We start from the raw sequence: 20333 nt of genomic DNA, 5'->3' as shown, positions 1-20333 counted from the left end.
TGATTCACGGAGTCCTTCCTCCATAACAAGTACAAACGTCAGTCACAGGGGCTCTGTGTGTGTGTGTGTGCGCGCACGCAAAGGGATTCTCTGTGTGTGTGTGTGTGTGTGTTCAGTCAGAGGGGGGCTGTGTGTGCAAAGGGATTCTGTGTGTGTGCAGTCAGGGGGGTGTGTGTGCAGTCAGGGGGGTCTGTGTGTGCAAAGGGATTTTGTGTGTGCAAAGGGATTCTGTGTGTGTACAGTCAGAGGGGGTCTGTGTGTGCAAAGGGATTCTGTGTGTGTGCAGTCGGGGGGTCTGTGTGTGCAAAGGGATTCTGTGTGTGTGTAGTCAGAGGGGGTCTGTGTGTGCAAAGGGATTCTGTGTGTGTGCAGTCGGGGGGTCTGTGTGTGCAAAGGGATTCTGTATCTGTGTGCAGTCATAGAGAGTCTCTTCCCACTGTGCGTGTGTGTGTGTGCAGTCAGTCTCTCTGACCATGTGTGTATAGTGAGAGGGAGTCTCTCTGCATGTGTGTGAAGTCAGGAGTATGTGTGTGTGTGCACAGGGGGAGGGAGTCTCTCCGTCTCTATATGTGCCTGTGTGCAGACGGAGTCTCTCCCTCTGTGCGTGTGCACAGGGAGCCTCTCCCTCTGCGTGTGTGCGCGCAGTCAAGGGGAGTCTCTCCCTCTGTGGGTGTGCAGGAGTGTGTGCGCAGAGGGAGTCTCTCTCTGTGCCTCTGTGTGTGCAGTGACGGGGAGTCTCTCCCTCTATGTCTGTGTGCGCAGGAGCGTGTGTGTGTGCAGTGAGAGAGACTCTCTCCCTCTCTGGGTGTGCAGAAGGTCTCTGCGTGTGCGTATGTGCAAAGTGAGTCTCCGTGCGTGCAGTGAGAGGGAGTCTGTGCGTGTCTGTGTGTGCAGTCAGAGGGAGTCTCTCCCCCGTGCGTGCCGGAGTCTGTGTGCGCAGTCAGAGGGAGCCTCTCTCGGTGCCCGTGTGCAGTCGGAGGGAGTCTGCCTCTCGCGCGCTCTCTCTCTCTCTCTCTCCCTCCCTCTCTCCCGGTGCCCGTGTGGCGCTGCCGAACTCATGCGGCGCCGAGCCGCGGGCGCAGGGGGAGCCCGGCCGCGCCGCCCGCCGCCCGCAGGTAACCGAGCCCCAGCCCCAGCCCAGCCATCTTTGAGGGGTGGTTTTTGTGTCGCTCCGGAGGCGGCGAGAGAGCGGCTCGGTGCCGAAGGTCGCTGCCTAGTGGAAATAAGCGAGTACGTCATTAACATGGCGCCAAGAGCTCGGTACGGGGCGCGGAGAGGCGGGCGAGTTGCGGCTCCGCTATCCCGCACGCAACTTGTGCCGCGCCGGGGGGAGGAGGACGAGGAGGAGGAGGGAGGGGAGGAAGGTCTCGCTGCGGGTCGGGCTGGTGGCTTTGTGTCCCGCTTGCGGCCAAAGGCAGCCGCCACCCTCTTTTCCCCCCCCTCCCCCCCCCCCCCCGGCTTGGCTGCAGCCTCCGCGGGAAGTCGGGAGCGCTTGGAGCAAGTTGGGAGCCAGATGGCAGCGGCAGAGCGCAGGTCGTGCTCCGGTACCGATGGGAGGGGGGCGGGGGAGCCGCGGCCGGCGCCTGTCACGGTGTCACCCACGTTGCCCACCGAGGCGGGGAGGAGGTGTTGGCGTGCTTTGTAGTTACACCGACAGCCCCCCCACCCCGACGCACTTGGCGTTCGCTCGTAGGGAAGTGTATGTGTGAGGGAAATGCTTGGGAAGCATAAAAACTGCTCATCGGTGAAATTGAGCAGAAGTTGCCTTGCGGAGCGGGAGAGCCGCAGCCGGTCAGTGGGGCGGGATGGGCTGCTCGGGAGAGCCCCGCGGGGCATGCGTGGGAGAGCATCCCCGTTGGCCGGAACCGGGGGCAGCAGGTGCAGGGAGGTATCCCAAGAGAGGGGAGGGGGAGAGGGGGCATCCCAGGAGCGGGAAGGAGGAGTCGGGGCATCCCTGGAGCGGGACGGCATCCCAGGAGCGGGAAGGAGGAGTGGGAGCATCCCTGGAGTGGGGCGGCATCTCGGTCAGTCGGGGCAGCAGGTGCTGGGAGGTATCCCGGGAGCCAGGCAGCAGGTGCAGGGCGGCATCCCGGGAGCGGGGCAGCAGCCTGGAGCAGGGCACCATCCTGGGCGGTCGGGGGAAGCAGGTGCGGGGCAGCATCCCCGGAGCGGGACAGCAGGTGCGGGGCGAACTCTTGCCGGGCTGGACGGGCGTCCCGGGGCTAAGCGTGGTGCCCCCACCGCGCCGGAGTTTCGCGGAGGGGTGCGGGACCGTCCCCGCGTGGAAAGGCGGTGGGAGCTGTTGCGGCTCCCGGCGCTCGCCCTTCCCGCGGGGCCTCCGGGCTGCGGCGCGGCCGGGAATCGCGTTATCCCCGGTCCCTCTTCGCCTCCCGCAGGAGGCGAGCGCGGCTCCGGCGATTATTCCACTTGCTGAAATTAGACAAAGCCGCCCTGACGCCGCCGCCGGTCCCCGCCACCGCGGGGTTGCCTGCTCGGAGGAGGATTTCCCTTTCTGTTTTTCGGCTTGTCCCTTCCCGTTCGCGTCCGCCAGTCCCTTAACGATAAGCACCGTACGATCGGCGGCGTTGCCTGCTCGGAGGATGTTTTCTCTTTATCTTTTTGGCTTTTCCTTTCCCGTTGGCGCCCGCCGGTTCATTAAGGATTGGGGGGGTTGGGGGTGTCGGTAATTTTGGGGAGGGCGGAGGCAAAGGGTGTTTGTTTGTTTGCACCGCCTGCTGGTTGGTTTCCTGTGACAAGAGGTGATACACAGTTTCCAGAACTGTCTGGGAGTGGGAGGAGAGACAGACACAGAAAATGAGCTCAAGTCTCCTCTGTGCTGCCGCCAAACCGCGTCCCGTTCCCCCCCTCCCCCGCCTGGAGACGAGGCTGGAAGAGCGGGGAAAGGGGCTTTGGGCAGGGAAGGGGCTTTGAGGGAGAGACGAGAGGAGCCGGGGGCACCAAGTTGGCTTTGCGGCCGGGGCCGAGCGGCTTGGGGTGGCGGGAGAGGGAGGAGAAAGGGCGAGCTGGGCTGTCTCATAGGGACACGGGCTGCCCGGGGAGGTGGCTCCCACTTCTGTGCCCGTCGCCAGCCTCGTCCCAGATCCTGGGATGGGCTCCCTGCCGGAGGAGAGGAGGGAGAGCCGCCCTGAGCCGGCAGCGGGAGGCGCCGCTTTTGAAGCTCCTCTTCGCTCCCCGCCGCCCGGGGAAGGCGATACCCGGGTCGGCAACCATCGGCTCGGCGGTGGCGACCGCTCGCCTCCCAAAGAGCCGCGGTTCTCCCCGAGGCTGCGCCCTCGGGCGCTCTCCTTCCCCTTAGCTCTGTTATAATGAAGTTCCTAAGGCTCTCCTGTCCGTGGAGTCGGTGGCATCCCGGCACCTGTCAATGGGAGCCGCCGTGGGGCCGAAGGCGTTACAAAGAGGTGACATCTCCTTGGGTGGCTGTTAGGTTCTATTAAAAATCACGGTAAGGTTTAGCGGCACATTTTAGCTGACAATTCAGTGTTAAAGCGGGAAGATGCTTTTGTACTTAGCCCCCTTGTTTCTTTGCAGAGAAAGGTCTAGCTGTGATTTGGATTAATTTACTTTTTTAAGCGGGCGCTGTCTTTTAAGTAAGTCAAAAGCTTCCCACACTTAGAAACCTTCATGAAAGTTATGCCAAAATAGGCTTGTTATGATTCTATTTCTAGAGGGTTCTCACACTCAGTGGGATATTGTTGAAACAGCAAGGCTTGTACGTTTTAGTGGCAGGATTTTCCCTCTGGCTTCAGATACCACTTGCTCTCTGCTTTTGAGTGTTTTAATACATATGTTTAAAATAAAAGAATAATAATAAACTCCCCTTTTTCCTCACAGCTGCAGATTTCCCTTCCAACTTCTCTGGTTTCATTCCCAATTCACAGAATATAGTAAAAAAACCCCAAACCTTCCAGTCTTTCCTCAAATGTTTTCTCCATGTGGTTAGGGCTGCTGCTTCGCGCTCCCGTTTTCAGCTGGAGCTGACCAGCTGACAGCTTCTTCTGAGTGAAAGAGATGAACTGCAGCGACTGCAGGGGAGGTTGAATTCATTCGTGGAGCCCAATTTGTCATTGCTCAAGGTTTTGGGCAGTCAGTTTCACCGACACAGTTTGGGTGTAATTCGCTGCCGCTGCTCAGATTGTAAGGGAATGTCATGAGCTGCCTTGCACAGGTGCATAAATGAGCATGTGGTTTGCTGAGAAGTGTTGGGCTGATGTGTCCAAATTGGGTTTCTGCCTTTCCTTGTGAAATTTAGAATAGGTGCGTTGTAATCAGTAGAAATATTCCTTGCGGAGAACGCTCTTGGCCTTAGAACATATTTTTTTGTTTGTTTCATGAGTCTTGAAGGATCTTTTTTTCTTCAAGTTTCAGGTGTGTCAGGTGTGTGGCTTTTTGTACTGTGGACTGTGGTACATAATCCTATAGTATTGCATTTAAGAACTCTTCTTTTATCTTCCTGACTATAGAACGTCGCTATTGAAGTTTTCATAGGTGATAAGGAGTAATGGTATCAAGTTTTAGGTGGATTTCAACAGTATCACTTACTTCTGGTGTAGTTCCATTTTCTTGTCTGAGCACAGAAGGAAGGAAAAAAAGCCTAGTTTTTTTTTCTTGCTGTGACAGTTGTTGGTTGGTGAACACTGGGACGATGTCGGAAACAAGCGGTTTGGAGTAGAAGCCAAATGTCTTCATCTACAATCCATTTCCTTAGGACTATGTCACACTTTACTTCAATTTGTACAATAAGTGTTTTGAAGCCATTTCTCATGTACTAGAGATAACGAGGTCTGCGTCTCGTTGCAGTTAGTGAGTTACTTCCAGGGGAAACCAGTTTTCCAGTTTGTCTTCAGGGTGTACATCTGTCATAATTCTGCTTTCTTCCCAGTCTGTCTCTGCAGCTGTTCAGTGCAGTTTATTACTGTGACACCCGTTAACACGGTTGCAGTTAATTGTCTGTCAGAGTTTGAATTATATACTCCTTTTACCCAGAGGTTTATACAGCCCTTAAAAATACCATAGTAAGAGTTGTGCTATGTAAAACCTTTGACCTAAGGATGTAGATTTTTTTTATATATAATTATTTTTAAAACTTGCTTCTGTTTAGCTATTTGCATAACAAAGTCTGACACACTTTACATTCTTCTCTTTGATCATCTTTCTACTTAGGGTCAAAGTGGGTGAAAAAGGATATGGTGTAACCGTGCAGCAGTAGCATAAAATGATCTGTGGTGTTTCGCACTTGAGTGTCAATGTGTGCACACTGCCACGGTGGTTTTATGGTTGTGCCTGGATTTCTGCTCTGAGGAAGCTAGGAAAAAGGATTTGGATGTTTTTTTCCACTCTTCTCTGCAAGTCCTGGGGCTTCAGTGTGGGAGAATAAAAGTAAAAGGAGAGATCTTGGTATTGCTGTCCAGTGTGGTCTTTGGGTTGTATTGATTCTTTTAAATTAATCTCTTATGGAATGAAGAATGGAGGAACATGAGAATGGATACTGGTAAAAAGAGTGTGATGTGTCATGTTGCAGATTCCAACCCATTGCACTGCATCTGCCGGCAGCTACTGGAACTAGGCAGAAGTGTCTATATTCCCGACTTAATCTAGTTGTTTGTGTAGAGGTAGATGTTTGTTGCTCACCTCCACAAAGGTATGTAAATCCAAACGTAGTTTTATGGCTCAGCATTGATTATATTGGATTATCATCCAGTGATTTCATTTGCATAGCATTTTGCAAGCCTTTTGAAAAAGGCTTAGTGCTCTTTCCAACATACAGCGGCCAGAAGAAACATTTCAGGTGTTGTAATCTTGCCTTTAAAAACAATCTGAGCAATTGTGTCATGTAAGCCTGGAGTTACATTTCTGTGTTTGAAGTTTGTACCTAATCAATGAGTAAAACCCAAAGCTTAGCTTTCAGAGTTAGCAAGATGGAAAAGCCACTGGTGACTTGTGTTTCTCTAAAGCACAGCAGCTTCAGCCTCTGGAGCAGTGTGGCAGAGCGTGTTGCAAGCTGTGCCAGCCATGCTAGTGCTGCCCTGGCACAGCTGGCTCACCTTGGGGTGCTTGGTGTCTAAAAGGGTGTGACCTCTGCCCTGTCCCTGCCATTTAATGCAGTGATGTGTTTACACACAGCACTCATAGATGCGTTGTGCACCCTTGGGAATGGGGTAATGCTGCCAGCAGAGTCATGGCTGTTTCCGTAAAGCTGTGTTTGGTTGAAGGCTGGTATTTGCCTGCGTCTGCTTTTATTTCTACCACTAATAAATGGGTAGATATTATAGAATCATAGGATCATTAGGTTGGAAAAGACCTGTTATAACAGAGTCTTCAGGAGGAATAACTGTCAGTGTGCTCTGTGTCAGTCTGTCTGATTTCTGACAAGAAAGTTTTTAACAAGAATCATAGAATTACTTGGTTGGAAAAGACCTTTGTGATCGAGTCCAACCGTACCTGTGCACTACTAAACCGTACCCCTGAACACTTAATTTACCTGTCTTTTAAACACCTCCAGGGATGGTGACTCAACCACCTCCCTTGGCAGCCTCTGCCAGTGCCCAATAACCCTTGGGGTGAAGAAATTTTTCCTAATGTCTAACCTGAACCTCTGTGAAGAAGAAAGGGTCGTCTTTGAAGGAATGAAAACTGAAATGTAGTAGAGAAGTTGCTGAGGTATTAGGGATTCACATGTCTCACTGAAAACTCAGGGAATTTTTGGCTTGGTGGTACAGCAGCCTTTGTTACGCAGGGAGTGATGGACTCCTGTATGCGATCGGTGCAAAATAATTGCCGTTTTTGTCATTGTAAACTGATGTTTATTTCGGATGAAACTTCTGTCCAACTGTGTTCGTGTAGCATACCCTTCTAAAGTGCAAAATTCAGTTGATTTTGTTGTGTGAATTTAAAAGGGGGTGTAAAGCAGTGAAAATGCCAGCCATATCAACAGAGCATTTGGCCAGGGAACTGACAACATGTACAGCTTGACATTGATTCCGGAAATTTCATAATGGAAATGAGTGCCTTGAAGATGAGGAGGGTCCAAACGTCATTTTGCAATAGAGGACAACCAGCTGAGGGCCAGTATTGAAGCAGATCCATGCAAAACAACTCAAGAAGTTGCAGAAAAATGGAACGTTCAACAGTTGTTTGACGCTTACACCATATTGGAAGATAAAGAAAGTTCAACAAATGAGTGCTGCACAAGCTGAATGAAAATGAAAAAAAAAAAGATTGTTATGAAGTCTGCTTTGTGTTGCTTTTGTGCAGCAAAACTGATCCACTTTGTGGTCAAATTGTGACATATGGGTTCACGACTGAGTGCATTCAGCGCAGTAGCTGAACTGAAGTGAAGCACCAAAACACCTCCCCAAACCAGAGCTGCATCAAAAGAAGGCTGTGGTCACTCTTCAGTGTGTAGAATCATCCTCTACAATTTCTTGAAAGCTGGCGGAACTGTCACAGCAGAGAAATATTGACAAAATGCACCAAGAACTGCGGTGTTTACATCCAACAGTGGTCAGTCATAAAGGACCAATTCTTCTCAGTGACAACACCCAACTGCGTGTTTCACAAATGACTCTGCAGAAGCTGCATGAACTGGGCTATGAAATCCACCTCACCCAACTTACTCACCAGACCTCTCTCCCACCAATTACCACATTTTCAGACAACTTGAGAACTTCCTGCAAGAGGTTTTCCACAATCAAGAAGCAGCTCAAAATACTTTTAAAGAATTCATCAGTTCTAGGACTCCAGAATTCTAATGCTACCAGCACATTCAGACTTGTTTCTTGTTGGTAAAGGTGTGTAGATTCTAATGGTTCTCATTTTAATTGGTAAATTTTATTCTAAGCTGAGATAAACTGCTTTAAAGTTGATGGTTAAAAATCGCAATAGCTTTTCAAATGTTGGGCTCACTCCGAGTGTGAACAGTGTGTGGACAAATGCCCTTTTGGGGCTGGTGTATGAGTTTGGGAGAAACATCTGTAGAAATGTTTGTGATAGAAGATACAGGATTCAGGGGACTGCCTGTTTGGCTGCTTCCTTGCATCAGAGAAGCATTCTTTTTGCCAAGGGGGTTGGGAAGTTATTCTGTGGCACGTGTGGGTGCAGCGAACGTTTTGTGGAAACTTCTGAGATAAACAGCAATTATGTGGTTGCATGTAGTTGTTGGGAATTGAACTCAGTAACCTGGGTGGTCTCTTCCTGCCCTGCAAGGGTTGCTGGCTGAGTGCTTAGTTTGTACTTATTACTGGTATGAATCTTAAAGCTTGGCTTAAATGTTGTAGACTTTTTATGCTTACATGTGAATCTTGTTGCTTACAGGCATAGTGATCGTAGGCAATTCGTACTGGTAAACGAGCTGCGGTACAGTCAGACTTGGTGAACCTGCCTTTACTCCTGACCTGTTGGAACTGGCACACCTCCTTCCGTTTCAGATTGTTTTAGTGAGATCAGAGTTGGATCAGATGCACTGGATGTGCACCTGAGTTTTAAGTGTATGGCAAAATAAAGCCAAATGAAAAATAATAACATTTTCGTGACCGAAGAGTGAGAATTTCAAAGAAAAGTAATATTGCTGGCATTCTGCTCTCAGATTAGAAAAGGAAAGATGACGAGATAAGTAATTTTACTGAAAGGTTTGATAATTTTTCCATTATGGCTTTTTTCAGTATAAAAATACCTCTTTATTTTTACTTAAGGGTGTCTCATGAAGGATGAGTTAGCATAGTATTTTTAATTGAAGATGAAAAAAAGCATTGCTTGAATTCACGGGGTTCTCTACACGTGATGGGAAATTGTGTGTGTCTGTGGTTGAAGAGGCAAAGCCCGCGCTTTGAATCTGCACCTAACCATCACTATCCATAATCCGTGTTTATTTTTTAATGCCGTTCTTGCATGACTTTGAGGTCACCATCACCTGGTAGAAATTGATAGTCTTCGAGTCAGAGGCACTGTGATACCCTTAAAAGCAGCGGCCCTTCAATCTGTGCAGTTGTGATTCTTATTAGCGGTCCCAGTGTTATCTCTAGAGCGTGTTTTCTGAACTATGGGTATGAACATCTGCTGGGAACAGTTTAAAATGATTTTAGAAGTTGAAAAATGCTGTTTTATTGCTTCTAATGACAAAAGCTCTAGGGGGTTAATCTTATGAGGTTTGAGACTTGCTCCAAGAAGCGAAGTGCGGCTTTTCCATGTGTGATTTAGCTCCCTGTAAACTCGAGTTAGGTTCAAAGATGGAAAAATGAGTTCTCTGGATTTTAATTCTTCTTCCCCCCTTCCCCTCACCCTGACCCTCCCATACACCTGTAAAGGAGTCTCAGAGAAGCTTCATCAAATGGGGATTTCTTTTAATGTGACTGGAGAACATGGGCTCTTCAACGTGGTCAGCTTCACACACCTGATTAGAGTGGGCAAGGAAATTAGCTGCCTTATCCAATACTCCAGCGGCTTCTGTCCTGGTTTCTCTTATTTTCTGAAGAACTATGGAGAGTGTTTGAATTGGGAGGTGTGAATACCACTCTCCTTTTAAACAACAACCATCAAGCTGTTTAGTTTGGTTTTTGACAGCCTATATATGTTGTGTTATTTTGCTTTATGGTGCATAGTACTTTTCAGACCATGTGGGAATGAACCAAACAATGAGGATTTTGACTGGGAATATACAAGTTACATTTCTGAGATAAGTTAATTTTTCTATTTTCTTCTGTATCATCTTTACTTTGCTTATAGGAGGTATTTCTGTCATAAGTGAGTATGTTCTTTTACATTGCTGTTGTTACTTTTCTTGTAATTGAAAGAAATATTATGTGAACTACTAGAAAAAGTACCTTACAAAAAGATATTTATCCACCTAGTTTTGGTCTTGTAGTGGCTAACCAGGAGTATGGTTCAGTAGTGGACAAAGACGGCTGGACTTGATGATCTCAAAGGTCTTTTCCAACCAAGCGATTGTATGATTCTATGATTCTAATTGATTTTTCAGTTATGTCTTAGCCTCTTTTGGATCTGAATGTTGACATTCTGTCTTTGAGTGACATATCAGGACTTGACTCTGGACCTACTACATTGTTATTCCAGATCTGTATCCAGATGATTTTGGTGGTCCAAGCTGGTCGGCATATTTATCCATTGGCAGTGTTTCCTTTTGTCATACACACAAAGGTGATTCTTCTGGAGAGAATTCTTGTATCACTGCAAGAGGTTGTCATTTATGATCCTGGTATCGGACATTATATGTGAATTTCTGCTCTGTGAGATGCTGACAAAGGGTCTTGGTGAAGCGAACCATTCGGTTTGTCTTTACCTTTAGTGAGCAAAGTTTGCAGCTCAAAGGCAGCCATGTAAAATCCCAGTCTGGAAGGTCACTTCGTGGGAGGGAGGCTTGTCCCCAACTCTTTTGATTGTATAATGGGGAAAAAGGAGGGGATCTTTCTGTGTTTGGGCTGTTAGAACTGTATCAAATCCACTAAAATTGTAAAATAGTGTCTCAGATTGGGTTGCTTATGATTCACTAGTGATAATAATACTAATTCCCTCAAAAAATGCTTATTTCTTCTTCTGTGAGTCACTTTTCGAAGAGTTGGGTTTTGTGCTTTTTTGGAAATACTGTCATGCTTAAGTTAGACTTTTGGGTCTTCCTTATTTGGGGAATTGGTCTTATAAAAGTTGAAAGCATTATTGAGTTTGCTACAGTGCGATGTGTTCTCTTGGCATAGTTCCCTATGCGATGAAGGTTCAATGAAAAGAGTTTTGTTGCAAGATTTCTAGGAAATCCCAACTCCCCTGAAAACGAGGAGGTTACATTTCCTGCACCTACCTAGAAGCGAAAAATTAGTTTGGCATCTGCTTTCCAAATCCATGCCTCAGAGCTATGTCTGAGGGCTTTGCTGCTAGCACAACACCCAGACCTTGTTGATATCACGATTGATCTGTGGTAAGCAAAGGCTCAGGGGATTTGATGTGCAGCCAGAGTCCTTGTCAGTTTAACTTATGGTGGATATGCCTTTCTGCACTCGTCTTGTCATGTTTTTTTCTGCTCTTCAACTTATACTTTTTACTAGCTTTTTACATGTAAATGCTGAATAGCTATTTACAGCTTCCTTAAGCGTTCGAATTTGGTTTCATTCCACAGCAAATGCAAAAATACCAATGCCCAGTGAATAGCAGTTAAAGAGAACAGAACTTTTTGCCTTTACATCACTGATTCATGTACAGTTGAACTCAGTATTGGAAGTCTGGCAGTTTGGAGGAGCTCCTGTGTGATTAGCTGGTGACCTGGTTCCTGAAAACCAGTTAGTGTTAGGCATGGCGTTATGAGTGTGCCTGCAGGAGGAGGTAACTTCCCTTAGAGGGTGGTGCTTTCCAGGGCATATAGGATGCAGGTTTAGTTAATCTGGGAAAACTTGGCTTGCTGGTACTCACGTTTCTCTTTTTTATATATAAGGGGATGACTTTAGTCTTTGAATTGAATCTGGCACTTTAAACAGCAATAAAATGATTCCAAAACCCTATACGTCAAAGTAAGCATTTACACAAGGAGTAAAAAGGTTATTGTATTGGAAATTTAGTGTTGGAAGGGGCAGGGAAGGTTAAGCGTATTGACTGCACTCGGTTTTAAGACCTCTCAGAACAAAATACACTTTTATTTTGGGGTGAAAGTGTTGGTGGGGTTGTCATTGATACTCTTCAGTCTTGCTCACCTGCTCCTACGATGACTGCTTAATTAAGCATCCTAGAGATACTCCCCGTTCATATTTGAGATGCTATTTAAAGTTGTTTGTTTTCCTTTGTGTGCTGTAAATCCTTGAATACCATCAGAAACACAACTTGATGACTGTGTATTATCATCTTGGGTTAAGTGCTGTCTCATTGCTTTGCAGGCTGCCTGCTGTTTTCTGTGGAGATCATGAAACGACGTCGGCTTCCTAGCAGCAGTGAGGATTCTGACGACAATGGCAGTAAGTGCTCCTTTGTTGTAGAGTGCAGTAGGTTTTGAGTTTGAAAACACATTTTAATGCAGTGTTTTATATGACAGAGGCATTTTGCGTATTGGTTGGACTGATAGAAATGCGTATTACAAGCACTTAGTTTTGCACTCGGTTGTTCTGAGCAGAGGTGGGCAGGAGATGCAGGTTTCCCCCACTGTATTGACGATACAGTGTTAATAAGATAAAACAAGAGAAAAAGTTTGTTGTCATGTTTAAAATCTTCAAAACCAGCATAATTTATCATTACTGGGACAGAACATACATGGAGGCATCTGCTAACATCATCGACAGCTTAGTGTGCAATAGAACTCTGCATCAGGATTCTATATTTGCTTCAGTGTTCTCATACTCTTTTGCAGTGGAAATGTATTTTGCTTCAGACTTCAGTAGAAAAGATTGATGGTGCCTAAAAGTTATTCCTTTGTTTGAAGATTATCTTATTCGAGTGCCTTGAAAAAAAATTTGAATTCAGTAGGTCAATAATTTGCATAGAGAATGTATTAATGTCTTTTAACTGTTTCTGTGCTGACACAGCTGGCACTGAGCTGTGTATGGTGTGTCTCTGCCTCCGTGTTTGGATGCCAGGGACTGATGATCTTTCATTTAAGCACGAAAAGGAGCGAGGAGGAAGAGATGAAATGGCAGTTTGGGAAATGTGCCCAGGTGTTTCATCTGCCCAAACAAGCAGGTTGATTGTACTTGACATAGCACAGCTTAGCCAGTTGTCAGAGAGGTTTTCCAGGTTTTAATTTCATCTGCCTGGGTGCAGATCTTCAAATCTGAAGTCTTTTGTGAGACTTCAGTCTGAAATGTAACAGAAAGTGATCAGGGGGGTTTTCCAGGTGCTTTCGAAACCTTTACTCCAGGAATGTAGCCCTGTGCTGCACGGTGGACCTGTGCGGGTGACCGCTTTGCCTATGTGCATTTCTCAGGTGTGCCTGTGCTGCATGGGAGTCTGCTCAGGTTTGGCCGCATTGGTATCTTAGACAACCTTAGGTAAACTGTGGCTGAAATGAAGGGGTGGCAAAAGGATCGGAGGAGGTAAGAACTAGCAGACTGGTTAAGAGTTGGTCCAAGGAAGGATTGAGTGAAGAGGTATGGGGTTTGTCTTGGTTTTGGAGCACTACCTGCAGCTAGGGCATTTGGGGAGAAAAAAATCACTGATTTTTCTTGGTTAGAAGTTTACTTGGGCTGATAAAAAAAAGAAGTCGGTGTATTTCCTTAAATATGACCTGTATTTCCCCAAAATAAAGATGTGTTTTCACTTGTAAAACAGACAGGTAGCAGCAAATGTGATGTCTTTCATAGAATTTTGCTTTACTCATTTTTTATTCCCTAGTGACTTCATATAATAGCATTTCATTTTGATAATAAGTGTTTATTTTCACACTCTTATCTGTTTTTTTTTTTTTTCACTCTTTGATGCCTTCATGCGCCTTGTGTTACAGACTTTTCCAAATAAAGGATGATGCAGATAATCTTGGAGTTGAAGGTCTTAAATAGATACCGTTGACTGATCTGTTGCTGATTATAATGCTTGTTTGTAATGGCATTTGATATATAACTACCTGGAATAGAGCCGTCAACTTTCTGAATTATGTTTTCCAAAAAACTGTATTTTCATTTCTTCCATAGATCAAGATCTGAGAAAAGGAGTTAGGAAAAGGAAAACAAACCTTTGACCTTTTATGATTTCTCTGTTTTAAAGACTAATTAATCTGAATAACTGTTTGTTGAATAAATTACATGGCAAAAGGCAGTAAAATTCTAGAAGTATTATCAAGTATTGTCTGAAATATATCCCAGCTTTTTTTTTCCCTGATGATGATGATGATTTTTTTTCCCCTTTACTGGGCAAATTTGGATACAAGTTCCTGTATATTCACACATGTTCAAAGAGATCGAAGGTTCATAATCAGGAGCTGAGATCATGTTTAGTGTAGGGTCAGCATCTCTGAGGCTTTTTATCATTCACACTTCCCCAGGACAATGTCTGACGCTCAGACTCTTTCTCTCCCCTTTTCCTGTTACAGGAGATACCAGTAGCTCCTCATCTGAATGTCAAGGGTCTCCCCTTACAGGTCTCACCTTCATTTTATCTTTGCTTGTCCTCAGTAGAATTACTGATTACTCTCGCTGTGTTAATTTCTGTGTCATTACTTTGTCAGTAGTATCTGATTCACTGTACTGGTGTTAGAAAGGAAAGCAAATGTTGTTGCTTAAAAACATAAAAGGTAAAAAAATCTGTGAAATTCTGGTCTCTGCGTTGAAGGCTTTAAGTTTTCCACTAGCTATTTTTCCTTCTTAGAGTTCCCAGAGGCAAAAAACAATTAAATAGACTGTTCAGAGCACTTCAAACAGCCGTCTTCTAATTGAAAAGTTGAAATTTTAATCAACACTTAGTTGGAGTCCTGTTGCCAAACATCTGCTTCCCTTCAGTTGGTGGCACCTCTTGACCCTCCAAGGCGCTTTGTGCATTCCCGCCATGCTGAAGTCAGTAGTCCTTCAGCTTGGAGCTCTGCACTGCTCTCCCTTATCTCACAAGGTGAGGACTGGGCTTCCAGCTGTTGGGTTTCTTCAGTTCTGAGGTTGGGTTTTCATCCTGTGCCTCAGTAGGCTGGGGGATCAGGTGTCTCGGATGTGTCATGTCTCTGGATAAATGCTGTTGGAATAACCAATGCTGTTGGAATAACCTGAATGATGACACTTGTCTGGGCCAGACTCCAGTGCCACTTGGAAAATATTTTGATGTGGAGAACTGAGCATTTTATTTTATTGAACTCGGGAACCCGAGTGTTTATAAGGTAGTAATAATGATGCTGCTAGTAATAGGATTTCTCTAAAAAAATAAATGTACATAGAAAGATAGTTTTCTCTTAGGTCACTGAACTGAGTCAGTTTCGCTGGTAGTCATAAGGTGATAGAAAACCAAATGCCATGCCTCAAGCACTAATAATTTCTTACACTGAAGATACAAACCTTTCTGTAGTTATTCAGGGGAAGGAAAATGTGTTCTCCTTTTGTGAGATGAAAGAAGGGTGAATCGTTTCCAGTTAGGGGTGAAATACAGAACAGAAAAATGTTTAACTACACAGCTGCAGTCTTAGAGCACATGCATGTATTTTCTGACTTACATAGGGTATTTTAGTGTGGGTGGTCAGATAATATTTAATAAATTTAAATTGAAAGGGGGGAAGATTCAAATTAGACATTAGGAAGAAATTCTTCCCGCTGAGGGTGGTGAGGCACTGGCACAGGTTGCGCAGGGAAGCTGTGGATTCCCCCTCCCTGGAGGTGTTCAAGGCTAGGCTGGATGGGGCTTTGAGCAGCCTGGTCTGGTGGGAGGTGTCTCTGCGCATGGCAGGGTGGCAGGAACTGCATGATGTTTAAGGTCCCTTCCAACGCAAACTGTTCTATGATTCCATTTGCACTATTTTAAAGTCTTGCAGCCTAAAGAGAGAACCTTTGCTTTCCTCATCACTTCTTTTTTTGCTCTCTAACTTGATTCTTTCCCAAAAGCTTTGAGTGTTTATTTTGTGTCCTTCAACCTAACTACTGAAAATCTGCCTCCCCTTAAAATCGGAGTTCTACATCCTCTTTTAAAGGTGAGGCCAAAGGAGTGTATTGGAAGCACTGAGCAGGGTTGTCAGCGACAGGTGTGCACAGCATTTCTCCAGGTGGTCCCTGGGTATCTGGCTATGTCCTCAGAGATTTTGTTCATAAGTCACTTTTGAATGTTTTATCCATGAAATCTAATTGAATGAAAAATGGCTGCAGGCTTAGTTCCGGATTTTGAACTCTGGTAGAAATACAGTGGAGAGGCTTGGTGAAGGGTTTAAGGTTACTGGCACTTCAAAGTAATCCTGTTTCTGTCATCTGGCAGCCAGTTACCTTCTGTCCCTTTCCAGGTAATGTATTGCAGCAACTAGAGTAGACATTAATGATTGCCAGGCCCATCGTGAAAGCTGTGTGATGTACAAGCCATCTTCTTCAAAACCTGTATTAAATAAATTAGTGATGTTTACCTCAATCTCAGTTACATCCTGGTTGTCCGATGGCTTGCTGGGGCTTTGATAGTTTTGAAGCAATCTCTGTTACTTTGCATTGCAGCTTGCTCCTCCCTTGCAACAACTCCTTTTGAGGATTCCAGGTCTTGCTCCAATGAAATGTTAGATACTGACTCTTTTATCTTTCCTGCTCAGTGCTTGACCTGACTTTTTAGCCTCCTTAGTCTGTAAATCTGCAAACGCAGTTTGTGCTGAATATTCCATGTGCTTTGTTTCCTGGTGAGATAAAGTTGTGCAGTGGAGTAGTTCCCGTTTATAGCTTCAGGGGTGTTCCTTTTGCACAGGTTGCTTGGACACGTGGACACATTGTGTTTGAGGCAAGATCTGAAGCTCAGGTGGTTGTGTTGTAGGAAGCTTGGGTGAAATACAGGCCCACCTTGATGTCAAAGAGATTTTGGTCGTCGTTTTCCTTGAGTGAGGAATTCAGGGCATGGTTTTCTTCATGTTTTACTTGCTTTTATGATGCCCCTTCATTTATCCTTGGAAGAGGTTATCAATTCCTTGTGCTGCTGCGTGCAGAGCATCTGAGAGAAGAACTGGAAACACTTGCAGATGAGAAGTACTTCTAAGATTTATAAGGTTTCACATAATTTCTGGGAAATGAAAGATTTAATGCTTGTGGAACATAATTCTGTAATTTAGACAGACCCTTATTATATCATTGCTAAGCAAATGTTATTTTAAAGTTAAAAGTACTTTGCTAATATCCATGATGGGGATCTTGCATTTAGAAAGGGCGTTTCATCCCAGTGGATTCCCATTGTGTTTGAGGTGGATCGTAGAGTGCCTGCACAAAGGTTGTGGCATACATAACCTTAGGTTTGTACATCATCTGCCACAGAGCTGCCACTGCCGCTGAAATGTGGCAATTACCTAGTGGCATGTGTAATACTGTACAGCGCTTTAGGAAAAGGCAGTTTCAGTTGAACTTGCTGGTAGGCGAGGGATGGCGATTAACCAGCAGGCTGGAACATAATTACAGGGCTGGGATTTGGGCAAAGCAGCCTGTAGTAAAACTGGTACTAAAACTTCTGTATACTTGTGGTAAGGCATTGCTACAGTGGGAAGCCTTGGGCTGTGGAGTTGGAGCCACACTTGGGTCTTGTGATGAAAAATAAGACAGGTCGAGGAATTCCTCGCTGTTAGAAGAGTGGTGTGTGCCTGTGCATGGTTACCTGTGTGTTCTTTGAGATCATAAAACTCAAATGTGCGCTACTGAGAAGAGGGGTGATAGAAGGGAACTGGTATTGAACTGCTGTGGCAGGGAACTGCAAAGACCATTCATTATGTGTGTCAGATACCAAGCAATTGTGCAGTTTTGTTGCAAAGGACTGCAAAGATTGTATGGATCCGTGCATTGTTTGCAGCTGCAATTGGGTAGTTGTCAAATGACACTAAATTTTGAGTAGCATCAGTGTTGACAAGAGATAAAAAGGCTGTTGCGTTTTCTGTTTTGATCTTGAGTGAGATTATTGTGTAATAATATGCTATTATATAAAGATAAGGAAGATAGATGGGCAGATCCTCCAGCAACAGAAACATGAGAAGGGGAATTTATTTGGCTGTGTGAAATGGTGTCATAGGTTGTGTTTGCGTACATGGTGCTTCCTCTGTGATGAGGCTGAAGAGTGCTGCACAGACAGCTCTTTCTGTACCTAACACAATGGAAAACTGCCCTTGTCTGCTTTGGCTTACGTGGTGCTGGAATTTGGGTCTAGACGTGGAGTTAGGTCTAACTGACATGAAGCCTTACTGCAAGAGTTATAGCCTAGGCATTAAACGGGGAGACTGAGCATCTCTGTTTTCTCTTCAGGCTGCAGATCTTTCTGACAGAGCGTTGGCAGGAGCACCAGGCTGGTCTCGCAGTCAGCTGAGGGGCAGTATAGGCATCTGGAAATGGCAGCGTTAAGCAGAAGTGACAGCCAGACATAGATCCATGTCAGGGATGTTTTGCTCTGTTGTGCTGCCTGGTGTGATGGTGTAGCGGGAGTGTATTTACGGGGAGAGAAGTGCTTTCAGATGCCTGGCGATCTGAGGCTTTGAAGTGTTCAGAGGCTGTAGCAGCAGGTAGTTCTCCAGGGACGCAGCTGGGTGTCTTGCAGGTGGCTTTGCAACAGCCTCGTGCGTGATACTGAGTAGCTGAGCTTTTTGTGCTCATGCTGAGTAGTATATTAGTTGTGGGGTAGGATTCCCCAAGGGCTTAAAATGCTTTATTGGTCCTGAGGAATTTTCTGTTTTGATGGGTTTGTTTGGAATCAAAACCTGTTCTTGACAGATCATTTAATAAATTGATAGAGTTAAAATTGATTAGATTTTTCATTTTGGGAAACACGTGTTCTTCATGAATATGGAAAGAAAATTCACACTCCTTGACTGCTTTCTTTTATTGTCAGGAGTTGTATGTGTTACATACACCCTGCAGGGGTATTAGAAAAACCCTGTGTTGGCAGAGTAAGGTGTGTGTCATAGCCATGGGGAGCAGGAAGCTTTCATACCTGAGTCTTAGAAGTTGCCTGTCCAGCACCAGTGGCATGTTAGAGCTTTGCTGCTTTCGAGGCGAATTACACCTCATTTGTTGTTTGGGACTTCTTTGTGCTTTTTGTCTGTAAGTGGGTGAATGCAAAGGGAAAACTGATATCTGTGGTAAGGGTATGATATACTCCTCCCTTGGTTCTAAAGGGATGGAAACCTTTTTAGAACATTCGAACTCCAAGGCTGCTTGAAAGGACTGTAAAAGAATCAGAATGGTCTTGGTGCGTGTCCTGGAGCGATGATGCCAGCTAGGGTATTGTGTTCATCCTTAGCTTGCACGGTCATACAGTGGGATGGGTGCTTAATGAGACACCTCTCTGATGGCTAAAAATGATATGGACTCATGTTTTAGATGTGTTTGTTCACCTTCTTGACATGGAGTTGTGCGTTTTTCATATCCATAGTTAGTCACATGGCTTTTTGTTAGTATGGGCTCTCTTAACATCTCATTAATTTTCCACCTGCTCTGCAACTCAGTTTTCCCATAAGGTATATAATGTCACCTTACAAAAGTTTTACATCTTCCAGATCCCAGTGATTCAGACTTCCTTTATGGTTTTGGTTTTATTTCCTTGTTATTTTACCAAAACTGGGTTTGACTATCTTGATCTTTAGGTTTTATTCTTGTCTTGGAGATCCTAACCCAGTTTGGGACTACGGCTGGTATTCAGAAAACGGTTGATTAATACTGTCAGCTTAGCTACTTTAAGAGGGTAATTTGGGTGAAAAGTGTCTGGAATCTTTCAGCAATAACTCAGTTAGGTTCATGTGCTTTTATAATACAGAAGAGCTGTTTTGAATCCTGTGTTTGTTTTAACCACAGTAGGTTGTTGCTTCCGGATAATCCAGGAGTCAGTCTTACTTCATGTATTTAAATGCAAAAAATCAGGTCGTTAATCACTGAAGTAGCTGCAATTGCCTGTGAACTTTTACTTTCAGTAAGGTCCTTTTTCTGGATTAGGTATGAAAATATGGAAAAACTACTTGAAAGACAAATAACCTCCTTCATTTCCCTCCTCCTGTTGGTATACTCGGAGTGGTTGGATTGCTTATTAATGAAAGCAGCATTGGGTAACTCAGTGAGCTGGTCTTGGCACTGATGCAGGCAGTGATATTTTGCCATTAACTTTAATGGAAGCAGAGTTGAAACTCCTATTGGAGATTTCAACAGTAGTTAAATTTAATACTGCTCTGGGCTGGATATTTTACTATCATTTGCCTGGCTCCTTCAATTTCTTGCCCTTTTGTGCCTGAGCGGTGGTGGTGGTTTGAGCTGTGAATGCAGCCTTATAGTTGGGTTTTGTTTATTCAGTGAGTAAATGTTTTCCTTGCTGAAGTGAAGCCCTTGCCAAAGGTCACCTGTAAGTGACAGTTACGGATTTTAGTGGGCAGTAAAATCTCCGTCCCATGAGAAATTCTTCCACCTTTTTCTCATAGTCTTACGTACAATCAGTTTACACTGCTTAGAGAAATACATCAGTCTCTTCAGTAACTTACTACATTATGTGTTTTCACCTTGAAATTTAATGTGCAGGGAAATAGCTATTACAAAACTATATAAGAAACTATTTTCCTCCTATTTGTTGTAAGAAGTTAGTTAGCAAGGAAAAAAAACTCATTATAATATATCCTGAGGAAGGCTGGCAGTGTTTGAGTTGTCCTTTATGCATGGAAATTTTACATAACGTGCTTTCATATAGAGCTTTTAAAAAGTAATTTAAAGTGAAGATTTTGGAGT

At 44.9% G+C, this 20333-nt stretch overlaps 1 protein-coding gene across 16 annotated transcripts in view; it reads left to right on the top strand.

Annotated features, from left to right (window-relative positions):
* The window catches only part of JADE1 (jade family PHD finger 1), a 153381-nt gene that overhangs the window by 106919 nt on the left and 26129 nt on the right, over positions 1-20333 (top strand). For 2 of the 16 annotated variants that reach the window (XM_054064480.1, XM_054064471.1), the window contains one exon: positions 11889-11966. In XM_054064480.1, the coding sequence (XP_053920455.1) occupies positions 11915-11966 (52 nt within the window). In that variant the 5' untranslated portion in view covers positions 11889-11914. Of the gene's footprint in view, positions 1-3; positions 38-870; positions 1116-1172; positions 1261-1459; positions 1545-1768; positions 1792-1831; positions 2025-7290; positions 7809-11888; positions 11967-20333 lie in introns of those variants that run through there. The other 14 variants (XM_054064485.1, XM_054064478.1, XM_054064472.1 and 11 more) reach the window with 14 other exon arrangements.

Source organism: Cuculus canorus, chromosome 4, assembly GCF_017976375.1.
Source record: "Cuculus canorus isolate bCucCan1 chromosome 4, bCucCan1.pri, whole genome shotgun sequence".
Taxonomy (NCBI): domain Eukaryota; kingdom Metazoa; phylum Chordata; class Aves; order Cuculiformes; family Cuculidae; genus Cuculus; species Cuculus canorus.
This window is presented reverse-complemented; position numbering and strand designations above follow the sequence as displayed.